Source organism: Larus michahellis, chromosome 1 (assembly GCF_964199755.1).
Source record: "Larus michahellis chromosome 1, bLarMic1.1, whole genome shotgun sequence".
NCBI lineage: Eukaryota > Metazoa > Chordata > Aves > Charadriiformes > Laridae > Larus > Larus michahellis.
In genome coordinates, this window is record NC_133896.1 from 32,482,607 (window position 1) to 32,502,767 (window position 20,161).

General features: G+C 41.6%; 1 protein-coding gene across 2 annotated transcripts in view; it reads left to right on the forward strand.

Annotated features, from left to right (window-relative positions):
* PDZRN4 (PDZ domain containing ring finger 4) overlaps window positions 1-19,920 on the forward strand; it is a 248,818-nt gene extending 228,898 nt beyond the window's left edge. For both annotated transcript variants that reach the window (XM_074563864.1, XM_074563950.1), the window contains 5 exons: window positions 1,758-1,856; window positions 4,107-4,169; window positions 7,648-7,749; window positions 11,207-11,323; window positions 18,180-19,920. In XM_074563864.1, the coding sequence (XP_074419965.1) occupies window positions 1,758-1,856; window positions 4,107-4,169; window positions 7,648-7,749; window positions 11,207-11,323; window positions 18,180-19,706 (1,908 nt within the window). In that variant the 3' untranslated portion in view covers window positions 19,707-19,920. The remainder of the gene's footprint in view (window positions 1-1,757; window positions 1,857-4,106; window positions 4,170-7,647; window positions 7,750-11,206; window positions 11,324-18,179) is intronic.
* Window positions 19,921-20,161: the final 241 nt, after the last annotated feature.

Below are 20,161 nucleotides of genomic sequence, written 5' to 3' on the forward strand. Positions count from 1 at the left end.
CCTTGATTTAGAGGTCCCAGTCTCAGTCCTTTATGGTGTATTTAGGCTTCCTTATAGGCCTCCAAGGGACTGCAAGCTCCTTTATTCCTTAAAAGTATACCTTGTTGCTGTAATTGAAGCCGTTTTGTTACTGTAATTTCTCCCTAATATTACAGTTCTAGTCAAGTGTTCTTTCCCTCTGGAGGCATCAATTATTATGGGTTTTGAATAGGCCTCCCTCCAGTACATACTTTCACTCCCGATGCCACAATCAGGTCACTGCAGTTCTCTTCCCTAACAAACCACAGTCCTGTGTTTCTTCTTTCAAGCCCTATGGATAACATATACTGGTGACTATTTCCACTTCTTACCACCCTATTTAAAACTCCTGCCATATTTAGGAAAAACTAAAGAGTACTATAGGTTTCGTGGTATTTTCTACATTTTCATAGTTTTCATTAAAACATTGAGTGTCCAAAGTCCAGGGAAGACGTTATAGGATTCATGCAGGAACTGAACCCATGTAGTTGTGTATGTTGGTGAGAGAGCAGGGGAGCGAGCCATAGCAGTGCACTTCAGCAAAGATTTTCAGCTGAAATGAAAACAGCATGGGGTTCATCTGCTAACCCATGTGTGTGAACTGCGGGTTCTTCTGTAAGTTGTGGTATTTTGACACCTGGTCCCCACAACTCGATCGGACTCAGCAGTGAGTCCTCACTGCTGTGTGCCCTGCGCCTGTTTATGGATTAATCTGCGTGACGTCTCTGGGGATGGGGAGGAACAAGCTCTGTATCACAGACTGCGAACTGAAGCATGGGTTTGTCTCTTCGTTTTTGCACAGCCATGAGAAGCAGAAGCTGTAAAGCTCCAAATGGCACCTGCAGATTGTCTTTAAATACATATATCAACTAAAGTTTCCCATATGCAACCAGACTAATACTCTGTGCTATTGGATTCATCGTGCTTTATTACAATTATTTGTTTCACATTGTCCAAACCAAGTGCAGCTTTGCATTTTTGTGAATGATTCCCCTGTGAAACCCTAAAGATGTTTAACTCAGATGGGTGTATGTAGTAGTTATCACTGTGCCATCTGCCCTAAAACTTGCACTTTTCATGAGATGCCACTGCCGGGACATCTGGCACTAAAAATATGTTTTCTGCATCATCTCACAATTGAGGAGGATGCCACGGCTGTTCAGCTCCACAGGAGATTCCTTGAAGCATCTTTCTGTTATCTAACAGCTTCTGCAGTGAAGCTATGGCACTAAACTGGCCAGGGAATGAATTATGCTATTAATGGAAGGCTGGTTTTTTGCTTTATGGCTTGGATTGCTGTTAGAAGGGAGTGGCACTTGCGTGATGGACTGATTGATGTGTAGCCAGTCTGATATCCTATAAATCAGTAGTTGGTGTGATGGGACTAAAATGACTATGTAATATACTGTAAGTCAGCTTCTATTATCCAAAAGCAAAAAAACTGCAAAATTGATGTACAGCTGTATTTCTCAAAGTTCAGCATGTCCTACTGAACTGTTTCTGTATAGCTTCAACCTGCAATATATTGGGATTTCCATCTTAATTCACAAAATATTTTCCCCCTTAAAGATGCACACAAAATACTGTCTTGAGCCTGGGCAGTATGAGCAGGTCATACAGTATGAATGTGAGTATGTCCTACAGTACGAGTTTGTCAGCGGCTTGGTGCTCCCTTGCGCTACACCATTTTTTCCACCCTTATCAAAAGCCACCACTTGAGCCTGTGTGTTTTCTTGTAGGAGGTGGAGCTGTGCCGCATTAGCAGCCAGGAGAAGCTGGGGCTGACTGTCTGTTACAGAACCGATGATGAAGAGGACACGGGGATCTATGTCAGCGAGGTAAGGACATGGCAGCGGGGAGGAGCGTGGGAGATACTGGTGGTGGAGGACTGAACGTACCAGGGAATGTTAAGAGCAAGTGCTCCGAGACCAGAGTGCAGAAGTGTCGGGCATCAGCCAGCACGTTGTCACTTCCAATTCATTTAGATTATCAGTTTAAATTATGTTGCTCAAGTAGTGTAATTATGACTAGTGAGTTTCTTTAATGTGAATGCTTTTAACTACAACATCATAGTTAGAGAGGTACAAAGCAGTCTGAGCATGGTCTGAATTTTGAAATAAATCTTCCCCTATGGTGGAAATCAAGCAGGGTTCTTAAGGAGAAAAGCGTGTGCTCCACACCCTGCTTGCGTTCTTCTCCTGCCACAGCCTTGGTAGCCATGGCAGTGGATAATCATTATTTTATTATTTGTGGGTTGGTTACAATTTTGGTACACACAGAAATACCACAGGTGGGTGGAGAGAGTAGTTTGGGAAAGAAATATGTTGGAAAGACTAATAGTATTTTTTTTTGCCAGACAAAAAATAGAATACTGAATGCTGAGATGGGATGAACCCTCAGGTTTTCATTGGCTTCACCAGGAAAACACAGCATCCAGCACATATCCAGGATGTTAGTGTTTCACGGGGTCAGTCCACAAGACTTCCAGGCACACAAGCCCCCTTTGAGTCTCCAGCCATTCAAAGAGGGTTGTTTTTCTAGATAAACCAGAGCTCTTGTGAGGCCAAGGTCACTGGTGAGTGCGGGCTCACTGGTGAATGTCCTGCATGAACTGTGTTCCCAATTTGTCGCTTTTGTGACATGTTGAACCAAATTTGGACATTAGGAAAAGGTTCCTCACTGAGTGGGTGGTCAGTCACGGGAACAGGCTCCCCAGGGAAGAGGTCACGGCACCAAGTCTGGCAGAGTTCAGGGAGTGTCTGGACGACGCTCTTAGTCATAGAGTAGTTTTAGGTAGTCCTGCGAGGAGCAGGGAGTTGGACTCGATGATCCTTATGGGTCCCTTCCAACTCGAGGTATCCTATGATTCTGTCATTCTAAATTCTGAGTGAAGCTCCTGGGCAGAGAGGATGAGTACAGAGAATTCTCTTACATATGAGTGAACAAGGATGAAGGCAAGGTGGCACATTCACAGGCCAGCAGCAATGTCAAACAAGCTGAAAAGCACAGCCTTGAAACAAGAATGAGGAATTAATATAAAACTACCCAAGAATAAGTCTTCCACCAGTTGTATAAGCACTGCTGTTAAAGTCTGTTTGACCCTGTGAGGATAAAAAAAAAAAGTGCAGGAATCTCTTAATACACTCTAGGATTATATCTGAAATGTGCTATTTTTCCTACATGGTATACATTTCTCAGACCTTTTAAAGTGAATGTAATTATATTGTCTTTTGTACTTGATTAAGCACTTCAGATTCATTTTTTTTCTACGACAATGCACAAGAAGAAAGTAATATCTAACAGCTGTGGAGGATGTAACTTGGAAACCAAATGCTCAACTCAGATGTTTGGTTTGAAAAAATAGCTTATGGCATGACGAGGCAGAATAAATGATTTAAGATAACCATCAAGTGAAAGGTGATAGATTGAATTGCCCTGCAATGAACAGTAGGTCATTGCTCAGGGATGAGCTATAGTGACTTTGATAAACAGTTAATGGAGCCCTAAACATCTGTTTAGGTTAAAATAACTTAAAATTAACTGACTCAGATCAGGAACGATATACAGAATCTGTGAGTGATCTATACAATATAGATCCTTTGGGGATTTTTGCTGTTTCCTCATGAGCTGCAAAATTCCAGCAGAAATAACAGATTGATAACTGAGGTAATCATTTAATAGTAAAGGTTTCCATGAAAGAAAAATAAACCTGCTCTTTTCCCAAAGACTGGCCCATTTGTATGAAGGTATCAACTGCTGCAGAAGCACCTCAGTCCGTGGAGAACTTCCAGAGAAGAGGGACTTTGTCATTAACTCTTAGCGCTCTGACAGCTGAAGGTTAATGCCTGACGATGGCATAGGAAATTATTATCTGAAAATCATATGCTCCCAACCCTTTCTGTCTGTAGGCTTTTATCTGAAAGAAGCTTATACGATTATTTATAGAACTGTTGAGTTCATATGACTGTAAAGGAAACTTCAGATTGCCTCTGTACAGAGTAAAAATACCACTTTTTCAAATTGTGCAGCTGTTAGCATTTCCGGTAAAAATCTTTCCATGTTCAGTTACTGGATATTGTCCTGTGCAGGTGGATCCAAACAGCATCGCTGCCAGAGATGGCCGGATCCGTGAAGGAGACCGCATTTTGCAAGTATGTGACAATAGACTCTTCCTTAAACTCTTTCTTCAGACAAACGCATGGTGCTGTCTTCTCTGTGGACTATTAATGAGGGAAGGTAGTTCTCTTTGTTACAGTGATCGATGAGAAAATCCATGTCTGTCGGTTTTTTAACACAATAGCTGGGAGCTAGAGTCTGTGTACTGAAAAATGAGAATGACAAACTCGTTCTGGCTCATGCCCTTATGTCCCATGTCTTTTTTTGCCATATTTATTAGCAAATCTCATTTCCCCTATGTTCATCTCGGTGTCACTTTCTAAACAGGGATCCTGCAGACATAAATATGGGTGTCAGAGACTTGATGCTCATTCAGCGATCACATAAATTTGGGTAAAACTCACTTGTGCTGAGCGTAGATGGTAAGAGTTTTCATACAAAAGATGTGCTGTTAGTGAAGGATGATCCTGAATGTACTTGAGGGAGGGATTCATTAGGCTTTTGTTACTATTTTCTTTCCTCCACCAATAAAACATCGATTTTCTGAGTTCTTTTCTAATCCACCATCTTGGCTTTTTTTTTTCCCACTTCATTTCTGTTGATCTGCTCATTTAAGGAGCTGCCCCAGTGATAGGCAAGGGTGGCCGGCTGCTGGCTGTGGAGGAGGGCAGTGTACCTGTGCAGGGAGGGAAGTAGCTAGAATGGCAGTGGGTTTCCATTTTCAACTGGCAGTAGTGCCAGTAGGCTGGAAACTCTTTGCTGTACTGGAGCATTTTAGTTCTGGATCCCAGTTGATTTGCCTTGTATTTTCACCTTTTTTTTTACTGAAGCCCCAGAAGTAGCTCCTGGTGATGACAAGTCACTTTTCTGTAACCAGTTCCCTAATTACCCTTCATTAATTTAGGCAAGTGAGCTTTCATGTTATCACAAGATCAGGCTGTTCCTTCCCTCCAGTGTTTTCATTTCTGCCGAAAATGTTGTTGCTGAAACCTGTCACTGTATCTCTCTTACCCTGGTATCAGCTTTGGAGTCTAGCCGACACAACAAAGTCTGTGAGCTGGCTTACCAAAGTGGCCCATTTTTTGGAGCGGAAATTATAAGTTACATTTTAATGTCAGGGCTCACTCAGGGGCTTCTAATTTATTCTCTTTGTGGTTGGGAATGTGAAAACATTCAGAGGACGGATGGTATCCTCCCCCGAAGAAGACACAGACACCACAGTGCAGGGGCAGTGAGCTCCTTGGTGGGACCTGGGGTGATGGGACCACATCACGGGGTACAGCTACAAGTGGAAAAGTCAGTGCACTGTCTTCTGCATGTTTCTACAAAATGCCTACTGAAGAAAGCAAACAGGATATAATGGGGTTTTTTAACTTTCAAAAATCAGGGGGAAAAAAATCTTTGACCAAGTTGAAACAACTTTAATTTCTACTGTGTGCCTTTCAAAATACAGAAATAGAGGGTAGATTCATTTTCTGCTCCTTTCCTTGCTTTCTAAAATTTCTGGGTGGAGAGCCAACAGCAATTCAAGCAAACGTTCTCCAGTTCCTAATGAAATTAATTTCAATTGTGAGTAAAGACTCTGTGGGAGAGAGAAAAGCATAGGTAATTCTGCCATCGTCTTGTAGACTGAAGCATTACTTTAATGTCAGTGCTGATATATGGCTATGAGTTTGATCATTAAAGTTAACACCCAGAGAGTTATGTGGGGTTTACTTTAATATCTGAAAACACATTGACCCTCTATCTACTCTTATTGATGAGATAACTCAGAGAAATAGAAGGTGACAGTGCCATTACAGGGGGATTACAGTGAGGCTGGGAGAGAGCTGGATCCTTGAGCATGGGCACGTTTTTCTGTGGGCAGTGGATGGCATTCATTAAGGCTGGGAGGGACCCTCTGTTTTGTGTATTTCTCCCAAAACTACATCAGATTTCCTCATGTTTTTGAGGCTGAAACTGTCCCCTTCACATTCTCACAAACCTCACACCTCTCCTGTCACCTTTACAGTCTCCATAAGCATCTGAGAACAGCCTGAGTATTTTACATGAAATGTTACGAAGTCAAGGGAAAGGTTTTATAAGGACAGTCCTCGTAAGACTTGCCTAAACTTCTACTAGTTTTAGCTGGGAGCCTCCAGGCAGACAAGTGCTGTCCGTGTACGTGAGGTGCCGTGGGGCAGGCTGAAGTCCTGCTCGTCCCCCACGATGGTGCAGCCGCTGTGGGGTGGGCACCTCCAGGCTGTGCGGGGCCAGCAGGGCTGCGAGGGGCCGTTGTTGGGCTGAAAGGAATCACCGGAGTAGCCACTGTGGCCGGGGGTGTTTTCCACAAGCTGGAGATCTGCTCCTGAACCGCTGTGTCTGCATCTCTACTTTTTGGGTTAGGGAAGCTCTGTGTTACCACGTGGTTGCCTGGTCTGCCTCAGACCACAGCTATCCCTTCGTGTAAGCTTTGAAGGGTGTCCAGCATTTTACGCATTGCCAGTCAGGTGATCAGGGTACACTGGGTTTTTCTTTAATCTGAATTAAAGCTGTCTTTTTGAGCCAAGGCCTTCAGGCCAAACTTACGTGCAGAAATGCAACTTTCTCTTTACTTTTCGACCAGGAAGTTTCTGCTGCTTTGAATTCAAACCCTTAAGAGATTTTATTTCCCCCAAATATTCAGATCCTTCTCTCTTCCAGTTTTGTTTTCACGCATTTTCAAATAGACCAAGTTGGTTGGTTTTTTTGTTGCCACAATGAGAATAATCCAGCTCTTGTGCTGTGAATTGGACAAAAGCAAATATGCATGGAAAATAAGATTTCTATTTGATTCCTTCAATAAAGGGTTTTGGGCAATGCAAAATGCGTTTGTTACCGTGTAGTCATGGACGTGGCTGTTTTAATGAGGTGGCAGAATAGAAGAAAGGTAGCGAGAAAAGCACGTTCTCGACAGAGAACAGCTTTTATTTTGATTATCCCCTTGTAAGGGGGATACATATGTTTTGTGTGGTTCTGGATACTAAGCTGTCCACACAAATATGAAATGATTAAATGGAGCAGCAATAAGCGGTGGCCTGTAAGTATTGCCTGGTGAGAGATAATACTGTAGCTCTCTAATTGGCTCTCTACCAGCATACAGTGTGACTGATTTCAGCTGTAGCATTACTAGTCTTGCTTCCACCAGCACTATTATCTCAGAGTGACACTTCCATTACTCTGAACGGAGAAAGATGAACGTCACCTGTCAGGGGCTGGTTAATTGTGTTGCTAGATGTATGTTACCAGGGCGCAGGTTGGACATTTATGAACATAACTGCTTCCTCTGATGTCCGCCATCCTTCAACGATCGATACAGCTCTTACAGTAAGCGCGTAATTGAGTGAAGGCACTTACCACTGAGGGGCTGAAGATGAGCCCGTTGCGCGAGTTTCATTGTCCATACATTCAGCACAAATGAGCTGATATCTGCCCTTTATTGTGTGTTGCTTTGTGGAAGTAGAAACTAATGTGCCACTTTCATTTGTTTTCTAGATAAATGGCCAAGATGTCCAGAATCGGGAAGAGGCAGTGGCATTGCTCTCCAGCGAAGAATGCAAGAAAATTGTGTTGCTGGTCGCAAGACCGGAGATGCAGGTTAGACTAAATAGGTGCACTGAGCCAGAACCCGGGTTATACCATACATTCATTGTCACTGTAACTAATGAACTGCTGAGAAATAGGAATGCCCAAGTTCCTGACGAAAGGAGGAAACAGATAATTGCAGAGCTTTGCCCCTGTTTAGCCAACAAAGAAATTAACATGATATTACTAGGGTTTGTTTTCCCCAAACTGAGCAATTCCTTTCCGTCAAACAGAGTAAGCAGGTATACAAATAAAGGTGACAGCACTAATATCATATTAGTAAAATATGAAGTAGAACTTGAAAACTATGTATTGCTCACTAGGTGATTCTTATTTGTTCTGGGGATAAATTTCCCATGCTTATCTCAGTCATATATATGAACTTACACAAAGCTGTGGTTGGTCATTGGTGATGGCTCTTTTTATCTTATGCACTTATAAGTAGGCATGTAAATTGTTCATTTATGTACCAATTATGGAACTTCCACTACAATACCATTCAGCAGACCTGGATCTAATTGTTTTCAAAGCAACCTGGTCACAAAAACCTGCTTGTACATTACAAATTGTATCTTGGGAGGTACATTTTCAAAAGCTTTTAGAAACATTTCTGTGGCTTTAAAAACAAAATTATGCCAATGCCAAGAATCTTGCCCTGACAGGAATTTTTTATATCATTGCAGGGGGCAGATGTTAGGTTGATCATCAGACTAAAAGAGTGGTAGAGAGGAAGAAGAGTACTGTTAGTACTTCCCTTTATATTCTGTTTATTGGCCATTGCAAAGCAAAAAGACATTATATTGTCACTGTTCTCTCCATCTGCCAACAATTCAGAGTTGGTTATGTTGCCATTTGTCTCTCATGCTGTTGATCTGATATTCTCAGTCTCACTAGCTGCATACACTGTATAAATTAAATTGAGTAAGTGTAATTCAGTGCCACTTGGAATCTCTACTTGAGTACAGTAGTTATAAAAGATGCACAATTTCAGCGTTCATTTCCTTTATGTTTTTCAGGAATCTAAACAATTCCCATAAAACTAGTGACACAGTACAGCAAAAAATGCCACACGTCAGTTTATATTGCAAAATTGTATCCCTCACTAGAAGTTGTAGAAGTTTTTAAAGAGTTGTTTCAATAGTCTTCTTACTATTTTTCTCTAAGATTTTGTTTTTCAGTAGGGAACAGAAACCCACCCACTTACAAAATACATGCCTGGGGAAAGTTCATTCTCTGTATTTGTTTAGACTGGGCAACATGAAAAAGTTATATCAATATGAGATAAGGAATTACTTAGCTGTACCAATATAGCTTCCCATATGGGTGCTCCTTTCAAATTATAAAAGTGTGTTTTGGTTTGGGTTTGGGGCTTTGGTGTTGGGGTTTTTTTTTGTTTAATTTATGTGTTTTAAGAATATATTTATACAAAACTAAAGAAAAGGCATACTGTCAGAAATCAGGCTGTCCTCAAACTGATTTCTGCTATTTGTGTCGCTTTGACTCTGGTAAAAGACAGCAGGATTAAGCAGGCTTTTATCTCTAGATAGAAAATGGTAATAGCAGTATTGCTGTCTTGAAGGGTGACTGCTGAGCACATTCATTCAGTAACAGGGAAAAAAACCTTCTCTGACCATTTATTTGTGCAGTGAATACCAATGAATAATTAAGTTTTGAAACAGAGCGCTGGAGGAGTGCACAACCTGTTTAATATGTAAACAAATGGCACAGGCGTGTGCATTCACACGCGTGTATGTGCTCACAGTGTATGTGGTGCACATGTATACCAAGCCATATATTATTTTTATTCTAAAAACTGTAACATAACATAAGCATTCCCATTAGTTCGGTACTGGGTTTGCCACAATCAAACCAGCAAATTTGCCCAAGTGAGATTCATTTTTTGTCCGCCAGATTTGTTCATCTCTGCAGATTCCTCAAATGAGAGAAATTAATGGTGTCCTTTATGGTAGAAGGCAGCTGTGTTCACGCTTTCCTTGTGGGGAAAAAAAAAGCAAACAAGACAAGTAAGCAAAACTAGTGGCCGGTACCAGATGTTTCAGAGAATGGTTTGAAAGTCCCATTAAGGACAAACATAAAAATTACATGTCCTCAAGAAAAAAAGGCTCCCTAATCCCAAACCGTTAGATGCGTTAGATGCTGGCTTCACCAAGGGAAATGGTGAAAGGCTTATGTTCTTTCTAAAAGTAAAGAGTTCCTTGGCATGGGCAAAAACATGAGAGTTTGTGAAGGAAACAGTGGTTTCCTGCCGGTATTCAGCTAGAAGTATCACACAACATCAGTCACTCCCTGTGTAGCTTTGAACTTACTACTTGCTGATTTGGTGTAACTTTCCTGACTGGCATCTGTGGCCAGAGCTTTGAGGCAGTGGTACTTCTGCTGCTGTACACGTTGGCCTGTGTTACATTGCTCTTGCTGTCTTGGGACATGAATAGTGGGTACTCTTGTAATTCTCTAATGCTGAGACTTTTAGCATCTTTTTGTCACTTTCTTCCTCTGGTTACTTCACCAGTGACAAAACAATAAGTGTTTCTTCCTGCTACGATCTCATCCTTATAGCCAGGAGCGCCACTGACCTGTATTTTCCTTTTTGATGCAGTGTGCCATGCGGGAAGGGATTACAGGTACAAATGGATGTGTGCCACGTGCACGTATGTGCACAATGAACAAAATGGGAAAAATAGCATTTTAGGCCAGGGGTGCCTATTTTAACAGTTTAGAAAGATGTGAAGGGTGCAAAGTGGGTGTGGGAAGAGGATATACTCACTTGACAGAAAACATAGCATCCCCTCCTGTCCTCCTGCAACACTGTCTTCACCAAATGTCAAAGTATTATTTTACACTTGGGGAAAAAAAAACGAACAAACAGATAAGCCTTGCTTCCAGGCACACCGCGAGAACAAAAATAACCTCCCTTCAAATCACCGCATCTTCCTGTCACCCTCTTCTGTTTGTTTGTTTACTGGAAGATCAATGAGAAAAGGGTGACAGAAACGCAACATAAGGTTTCTATTGAGGTGGCGGCAGCAGGGCACAGCGCTGGGACGGAGGTTGTTAGAGGAAAGAGCCCGGTTGCCTCCTGGCCCTATTAGTAACGTTGCCGCTCTTTCAGCGCGGGGGCTCTCGGCAGTAATGAACATGACAGCTTCAGGATTATGCGCTGCGCCTTTCATACCTTTTGAAAGGAAATAATGTCTGTGCTGTGCCGTCTCCTTCATTATGAGAGAAAATCAGTCATACTGTTTCAAGAAAGGATAAAAGGCATAAGAGTCCAATTTTTTTTATCCTTCTTTTTCTTCTTCTTTTTTTGAGATGTGAACTCCTACCGCCTGGCTTTCTGAAGAGAATCATTAGGATAAAAAGAACTAGTCAAGCATTGCCATTTGGGTTTACCCTGTTTTAGCATGTGTCCTTGCTAACATAATATAATGTACTAATGTATTCTTTGCAGCTGGAAGAAGGGTGGCTGGATGATGAAAGGAATGAATTCTTAGAGGAGTTAAACTTGGAAATGTTGGAAGAGCAGCATAATGAAGCGATGCAGTACACAGCCAACGAGGTGGAGCAGGTAGGACTGCTACTAAACGTATAATTTGAAATTTTGCTAGGCATACTTTTTTATTAATAGGGAATGAAATGGTATGCCGTAAAATGGAGTCAAAGGCTTTGATAGAATTCTGTCTCTAAAATGCTGTGAACTGTGTCACACTGTAGGTAAAGAAAAGGAGAACAATAGATGCTTAGGCCCAGTATCACAAGTTAGCAAACAATTTAGGAGGCTGTAATAAGTGCAGATTTCTTGTTTTCTCTGAATAATATTGCTTTCCTTCTTCAATTCTGAAGTGTTTGGGGGTTATATTCTTATATTTTATGTCTTTTTTTTTTTATAATGAATTGTATCGGTGTGGCACCTAAAGCTCCAAGTTGAGACAGACGTCCCTCTTCTTGCATGCATGTGAGGTATGAGCCAGGCCTTGCACCAGGGAGCTTGCAAAACAAGATGGAAGAGGTGTTTAAAATAAACAACAGGTGTTTTGGTAATACAAGTGTATTTTTCTTACACCGACAGCACACAGCTCAGCATTTGTTTTGTTAATGGAGACAAATAAGCATATTGTTAGTGTAGTCTCAGCTTGCTGCTGTCCCGACTTCTATCTGCCCATATGTGCTGTAAGCAGCGTGACTGTGGCAAAGATGCATGTGCACCCCCAGCCATCCAGCTTCATCAAAGGATGGGTCTTCTCAGTTGTACTTTACTGTGGAAGGCATAAGTGACCTTATCCACACCTGAATCAGATGATCTGTCAGCAAGCACACCGGTGTGGAGCCAAGGAAATAAAATCCAACTTCATCTGCTGGCTTCTGTGTACGCGCAGCTGGGGAGAAACTGTTTTTCCACCCACAGAAATTTATGACTTACAGTTTTTTCCCCATTCTGAATAGCTCGAAAGCAGACCCTGAGGCATTTCTCTTTGAAGAGAAGAGAGGGAGAAAGACTGTGAGAGCCTTCCTTCTTTGGGAAATCAGGGAGCTTCTTTGTCCAATGGGAGACCTGGCTTCAAATACCCCACCGCCTGGTCCACACTGGGGGCCTGAACATGCATCTAGCCTTTTTCCTCCTCACCTCCCCTCCAGCCTTGATGCTGGGCTATTGAGTAGGTGATAGCTCCTATTAAAGCTATTCACTGTACATAAATTAAATATTCATTGGGACAGAGACACTGACAGAATAATTAAGTCAATTATCTGAAATATGATAGATCAGATTACAAATCCTTGATTTTACAAGCATTTAATTATTTACACAAAGTGGAATAACTCTGGGGTCAGAGGCGAAGAGCCTTGCAACAGGATTTATAGTGGCCCTTTAGTTATGACCCTCTTTTCCAGGCAGTGAGCCAAGCCTCAGTTTCTCAGGTTAAATGTGCTAACTGCTGCACTGCTAACTACCTACTTTGAAATTATATTTGGCATCATGTTTGGTTTTTTTTAACCACAAATTTTATCTCGACTAGCAAAGGATTTCTTGTCAGAAAGAACACTTGTTCTTCACAAAGCAATTTCCTTTGCACAATGACATCTTCATACAAACCCCCGCTTCTGGAGGAAATTCTTGAGCAGGTCTATCTACAAATTCCTATTAGCCCCTCACATGATGCGTTGGGGACTCTGAAATCACTTGACAATTGTGACCTTCCACTCCCAAGTTCTTGTCAAGCTTTGGCTTTTTCACTGAATTTGAGTTGCGAATAGCGTTAATTATTGAACAATGGTGTTCTGTGAAGTGGTTTCACAGAAGCCACTGAGATCGCTTATTCCCCATTGGGATCTTATGCTAAAGACAGGGGGTTTTTTTCCTCTATTGAGATTTTATATTACTGTAGAAGAGAGCTACACTTGAATAAATTATGGTCACTTGTGCTGTGTCGGTGTCTGACGTTGGGTTGCTTGAAGTAATTCTAGGACAGCCAGACATTTCTTTGCCCTTCTGATGAGTAATCGAATCAACCAAATGCAGCTTGGCGTGTAATGGGGCGTCAGTAATTTGTGACAGCTGCTGTCTCTCTAGACTCTCTGTAGTGACTCGGCAAGTCAGAAAACTGGTTCTTTACTCCTTGTTAGGCTGGGAAACCTAGCAGTTTCCTGAGGTGAATCACATAATCCATTGGAGCAATGAAACCGCTCTCGTTGCAGCTGCCAGTGGCCAAGCTCAGTATCTTCAAGCTCCACAGTTGGCCATGGAGATTTCGCTCTAACGCCAGCCTTGATTTTTGTGAACCAAAACACAGTCTTCTGGCTTCAGAATTGTCTGTCATTACGAATCTTGCGAGCTGCAGGAATGAACGCACACTGTAGCAGAATATCCTTCCAAATACGAGTCTGTTTTACAGAATGCCATTTTAACATTTAGTGTGAGCTGTCACAGAGAAATTTGGTAGAGTTTGTAATAGAAGAATCAAGTAGATAGTGGTGTCTTTTTCTGTATGTTTTTGAGCCGCTGTATAGAATTCAATCAAGAATTGTATCTTCTCTGTTTAGAATAGTCCAATAAACCTCGAGGAAAGATGTAATTCTCCTTTTTTTTATAACTCATTGTATTCCTTCCCCTTTACAACATCACAGTTCATTGTGCAGCAGAGATAACTTTCAGAAGAATACCATACATTTGCCATGCAGAAATTCTTATCGGTATCATGGAATATATCAAAACCTATTAAGAAGAGAAAGAATTGGATAAAAAAAAATCATTCTAGTTCATTCAAAGCTGAGATACAGAGAAAATATCTAGGGGGAAATTCTTTTTTGAGAGAGGCCTGCTTTAAAAGAAGAGCGTTGTTTGCAGAAGAGCGTTTTCCCTCCTAGTGCACCACTGAAATCAATCCCAGTCTTCCCTCATGGCTGGAGTACCTCGCGGTTAGTCTGCCACCGGGGATTCCTCTCACTGTGGTCAGTCTCCTTCTCACTGTCAGAGACTGACCAGAGAGCCCGGCTGCTACGTTTATTAAAACCTTCAACTGAATCTCACTGCCTTCAAACTTTAGTAGCATCATGGGTTTTGAGTCCCAATATACATCATAAGTTGTAAAATGAGAATAGAACAGTGCCTGGATTCCTGCAAGATTAGCCATTTTATAGGCATGAATGCTTGCTGGAGCTGAAATGCAGGATCTTTTGAGGTTCATTTATTGCTTGATTGTATGCATCACCAGGTTTGCCTTCTCATTATCTGAGTTCTCACTGCAAAGATGAGGCCTAAGGAGCCTTTTGGTATTTCAAACAGAAGTAATTGTAGAAGAGAGTGACAACTTTTGTTTGAAAACAAACACTTTGTTTGGAATAGATAATAGATAACACTGACAAAAGCAAAGCACTGACAATTGGAGACTCTCTCTTGTTTTTCTGAAGGGACATAACTTGGAATTAGGCTTGCTACCTTTCAAAATAAAATTAAAATAATCTTATGTTGTAAAAGACTGCTCAGTCTGTATATGTTTAGGAGCTCTGGCAAGGATGACAAGTGCAGGACAGAAATGCCAGGGGCTACCTTACTTGAATCACAGTGGATTATTTAAAAAATATATGTCAAAAACATGCGGTACAATAAATATCTGTATTACTTTCCATTTTCTTAATTGAACTAGCTGCAAGTATCCACATACTGGGTAAAGATTTAATGTGATATGGATGCCTGCTTTAGGTTGAGAAGAATCTGATTGTACAGGCACTTGTTTCTTCCTGACAGGGAGGGGAACCCAAAGTGACTACCTGACATTCAGGTGCCTGTACTATAGACACTTAACATTTGGTGAAATCAGTTCCACCCATCTGATTTCTGTTAGATCGGAAAGATGGAAAGTCTGCTTTGGTTACATCCTTTGAATGCCTGTCCCTTCTCTGTTATGGATAGTGTAACTTGAGTAGATGGCAGTGTATTACATTCACTCAGTCTAAACCAAGTGGAAGTTGAAGGAGCAAAGTTAAAATTGTTGATAAATGTGGTGTGGAAAACAAGAGTCGCTAATTCTGAAAGTGTTAATTATGTGGGCCCAAACTGTAAAGTCTGTTTCAACACCTATACAAATAAATATATTAAGGGATTTTTCAGAAGTGCTCAAATATATGCTTTGGTGGTGTCGCACCATGCTGAAGACATCAGAGGAAGCGTCGCGGAGCTCAGCTCCCATGAGCTGTATGACAGTGCTAACGCAGTATGGATAAGCCCTTTCTAGGGGGTAAGATGGGTTTAGTCATATAGATGCAAGTTGTGCTACATCACCCACGCTCAGGGTCAGTGAGCAGGTCCTGACCTTCCTCATTTGCTAGTGTGGACGCAGCTCTGCATTTGGGGCAGGCGCCCCCCAATTGCTGGCTGTTGTGCAGCACAGCCCTCCCACGGTCTGGTGAAGCTGTTCTCCCTCCTGTTGGTAGTTACATGTTTTCCAGAGCAGTGAGAAATATGGGTTACGCAGTGCAGTGGCCGGGGTGCGGTGTAGGTGACCCAGACTGGAGTCACTTCCCTACTGAAAGGTTTAGGGGCAGAGGAGGTCAATACAAGCCAGAGCAGCTCCAAAGCAGGTGAAAGAAGGGGCCAGGATAGCTTATGTAGTGGCACTCACCTGGAGGAGGTGAACTAGAAAAGTACAAAATTAAACTTAAATCTCCAGCATTCTTGGTGAATGCCCTGGCCGCTTGGCTGGTTGGGGTACTCTCCTTTCTGGTTACTCTTGGTTTTCACATAGAATTCTCTAGACATGGGTTTTTTTCTCTGTGTTAAATATGACACTTTGGAACTCTTGAAAAACAAGTGATATGGGAAGACATTACATTCCCACCACTTCTCTAGCTACTGCTGAACTGAAGTGTTGCAGCCACTTTGGAAAAAAATAACATGACCCGTAATAAAAAATCTTCCCATATACTTTATACACCTTCACAGCAATGCGTAAGCTGAGGAAAGAAATAATAGATAAATGATAATTCTAGAACAATTCTACAATAGTGAGTAATTTAGAGTGTTATTGGTACTACTCATATTGCTTCTTCCTGTGACAAGATACCCTTGTTATTTAAGCGGCTAAGTAGAAAGATCTGAAAGGATTTCAGGTGGGGAAAATAAGTACCATTGAATTTTTAAAACGTGAAGAATTTTCATGAAAGTTTGCCTTTGGCCCGTGCAGTTTTAAAATCTAGTTTCTAGAAAATTCTAGAAAATTCTGACCCTACAACATTGAGAAACCTTGAACCTTTGCATGATCCCTTGAATAACACTGAATACATTCTGTCCCATGACATTTAAATTCAAAGGAGAGTTTCTTCCCATTTCAGGAGAGAGAGAGAGAGAGTAATTGGCACATTGCCAGCATGGCTGACAAAGGTACATAAAAATTACACATTTATTGTGCACGTTGTATGTGCAAGAGGATGAGTGTAAAATGTATGCTATGATTTTAAAGAGAAGTCTTTCTTTGCAGGTCTTGTCTGACAACAAATTGCTAAAATATCTTTTCAGAAATTTTTAACTGGCCTGTCACAGACACTGAATTCTCCTGGTGGTGTGGTTTTTTTCAATATTTATTTTATTCCACTATTACATTGTATTTGGGGGGTGGAGGTTATTTTTGTTTTTCTGAGGCTAGGCCATTATTTTTTCTGAAGAACTGAAAAAAGGAAACCAGATGAAGGGTGTGTGATTATGAGGTGCACATGAAGAGAGGAGAAAGGACGAGACAGGAGACGCATTTTCATCCTGGTTTACTGTCTGTCAAAGCAGAGAAAAAGGGAATTATGACAGTGGCCTCTGAGTTTGTTTCCTTTCACTGGGTGCACTGTACCTTTTTTCTTCCTTGATTATTACTACCATTATACATAATTATGCAATTATACCTCCTAAAAGAGAAACGGCGTTTGGTTGGTACTATGTACACTTAGTTGATGAACAGGCCATATAAATTGCACTCTGCATGATTGCTCTGGACGGGGAATAGGGGGGAATTCTTTGCTTATCTAGTTTGGAAAATAAAAAGTATCTGTCTCTTCAGAGAGGCATTATCTCACATTCTCTGAGAATATAAATAGGTGAGGTACAATGAGTGGAGTGTGAATTAAAAAACAACAGCCTAAAAGCTTGACATTATGCCCATGGCAAGCACTCGTTGTTGTTCTATGCATAATGGTAAAAGGCTGTTTTTATTTCTAAGGAGCATAAACTCTAACTAGGGAACAAAAAGAGGTCTCCAGGGATGCAACAGAGAGAGGTCTACTTGAGCAAAATCCTAGAATTCAAAATTAACAGTCTTCCGGAAAAAGACTACTGAAAACAAGAAGTGTGACAGAGGGCCATGGAGGATGTAGTGGAACAGGCTAGCCCTCTGCAGGCTTCAACCCTGCCTGTCTCCACGGAGCAAACAAGGAGTTCACTGCTTAAAAAAACAAAAGCCCCACTGGTGAAAGTAGTCTTTTTGCACCCTCTTAGATTGTACTAGTCATTGTTTGATTGGCTGCTTGCTCTATTTTTTTGAAGGGATACCAGAACTGAAGCTTTTTCCCAAGTTTGAGAAGATTTCAGCTCCACCAGTCTCTGGCCATAATCCAGGATCAAAAACCATCACCATCTGGTGATCATTATCTTTAAGCACTGCAAAGAGATGGCTTAGCTAGAGAGGGAAATATTTCTTTCCGGACTTTAGAAGATATGTCACTTGTACTGTAATTCATCTACTTCATTCAGTATGGCCACCACAGCATGACTCTCTGAAACGTTTAAAAGCTATGAGCAGTAGGACTGCTGTTTAGTGATCTGTTTTAACTTGGCTTAAATCAGATCCCAGCTGTTTAAGCAAAGCAGAGCTGGAAAATATTCTCATGTAGTATGGTCTGCATTTGATAAGCATTTGATAATTATTTTGGTTTGCTCATTTTTTTAGCCAAAGAAACATGAAGAGGAGGACGGCACTACAGACACTGCGACCTCATCATCCAACAATCATGAGAAGGACAGTGGGGTGGGACCTACAGATGAAAGTTTGCGTAATGACGAGAGCTCGGAGCAAGAAAATGCACCCGAGGAGCAGAACAGCGCAACCCTGCAGAGCAAACGGGAGCTGGGCCACAGCCAAGACACATTAGGAAGTGTTGAGCTCCAGTGCAATGAAAGCTTTGTGTCTGGGGAATACATTGAGTCTGATTTCATAGGAAACCCAGAGGAGGAATGTGAAAGGTTTCGACAGCTGTTGGAACTGAAGTGCAAGATTCGAAACCACGGGGAGTACGACCTGTATTACTCGAGCAGCACGATAGAGTGCAACAGAAGAGACCAAGATGGAGTGGAGCATGAGCTGCAGCTACTGAATGAGGAACTGAGGAACATTGAACTTGAATGTCAGAATATTATGCAAGCTCACCGGCTCCAAAAGGTGAGGGATCAGTATGGAGACATTTGGGCTTTACATGACGAAGGGTTCAGGAATTACAACACCAGCATAGACGTACAAAGAGGCAAACTGGATGACATCATGGAGCACCCTGAGAAATCTGACAAGGACAGCTCCAGTGCATACAACACGGCCGAAAGTTGCAGGAGCACTCCGCTGACTGTGGAGCGATCCCCTGATAACTCTCTCCAGAGGATGATCAGCATAACCAACAGGAAAAATCTGAGGAGCACAATAGTGGCTAATCAGCCACCCTCAGGACAAAGTAACAGGGAGACAACCTCAGCCAAAACCAAACCCACTGAGCAAAACAGTGCTGCTGAGGATGCAGTGCTGGCATCAGAAAGTGGCAAATTCACAGACCAGGAAAAGCAGAGCAGCGAGCACATTCCCTACCTGTCTCCATATCACAGCTCTTCTTACAGGTATGGGAATATACCTGCTCATGCAAAGCATTATCAAAGTTATATGCAACTGATCCAGCAGAAGTCTGCTGTGGAGTACGCCCAAAGCCAGCTCAGCCTGGTGAGCATGTGCAAAGACTCGCAGAAGTGTGCAGAGCCCAAGATGGAATGGAAAGTGAAAATAAGGAGTGATGGGACGAGGTACATCACAAAGAGACCAGTTCGAGACAGAATCCTGAAGGAACGTGCCTTAAAAATTAAAGAGGAGCGCAGTGGAATGACGACAGATGATGACACGATGAGTGAGATGAAGATGGGTCGCTACTGGAGCAAAGAAGAACGGAAGCAGCATTTGGTGCGAGCTAAGGAGCAGAGGAGGCGGCGGGAGTTCATGATGAGGAGCAGGCTGGAGTGTCTTAAGGAAAGTCCACAGAGTGGCAGCGAGGGCAAAAAGGAAATTAACATTATTGAACTGAGTCACAAAAAGATGATGAAAAAGAGAAACAAGAAAATCTTGGACAACTGGATGACAATCCAAGAACTGATGACACACGGTGCAAAATCTCCAGATGGCACAAGAGTGCACAATGCCTTTTTATCAGTTACTACTGTATGAACGCAACTTCTTTCAGAGTATACTACCAGTTTAGGTAGAGTACGATTGCCTCGTTCAATGTGGCATTTTTATATATTTTGTGACTGTTTATAGTTTGACCTTTTTTGTAAGCAAAATGACCTGGTAATTTTTCATTTGTTTTTCATATAACGGTACCTTCTTTATCTGGCAGTCTTTCTTTATCCTGCAATATATTCATATTATTCATTTGTAGAAAAAAAAAAAGAAAAAGAAAAGCAAAACAAAAAAAAAGTGGAGAAGCCGATTAATTTCTTAACCTAATACATATCCTGTAAGTTAAGATCTGGAATTATTTCTCTAGTTTTCTTTTTTCTACTTTAGTAACAGTACAATACCAAAACAAAATGCTTTATACTGTGTCCTTGGCTTAACAAGTTTTAAAGTTTTACATCTTAGATTGCATCTGTTTGTAAATCATATGCCACATCCCATCG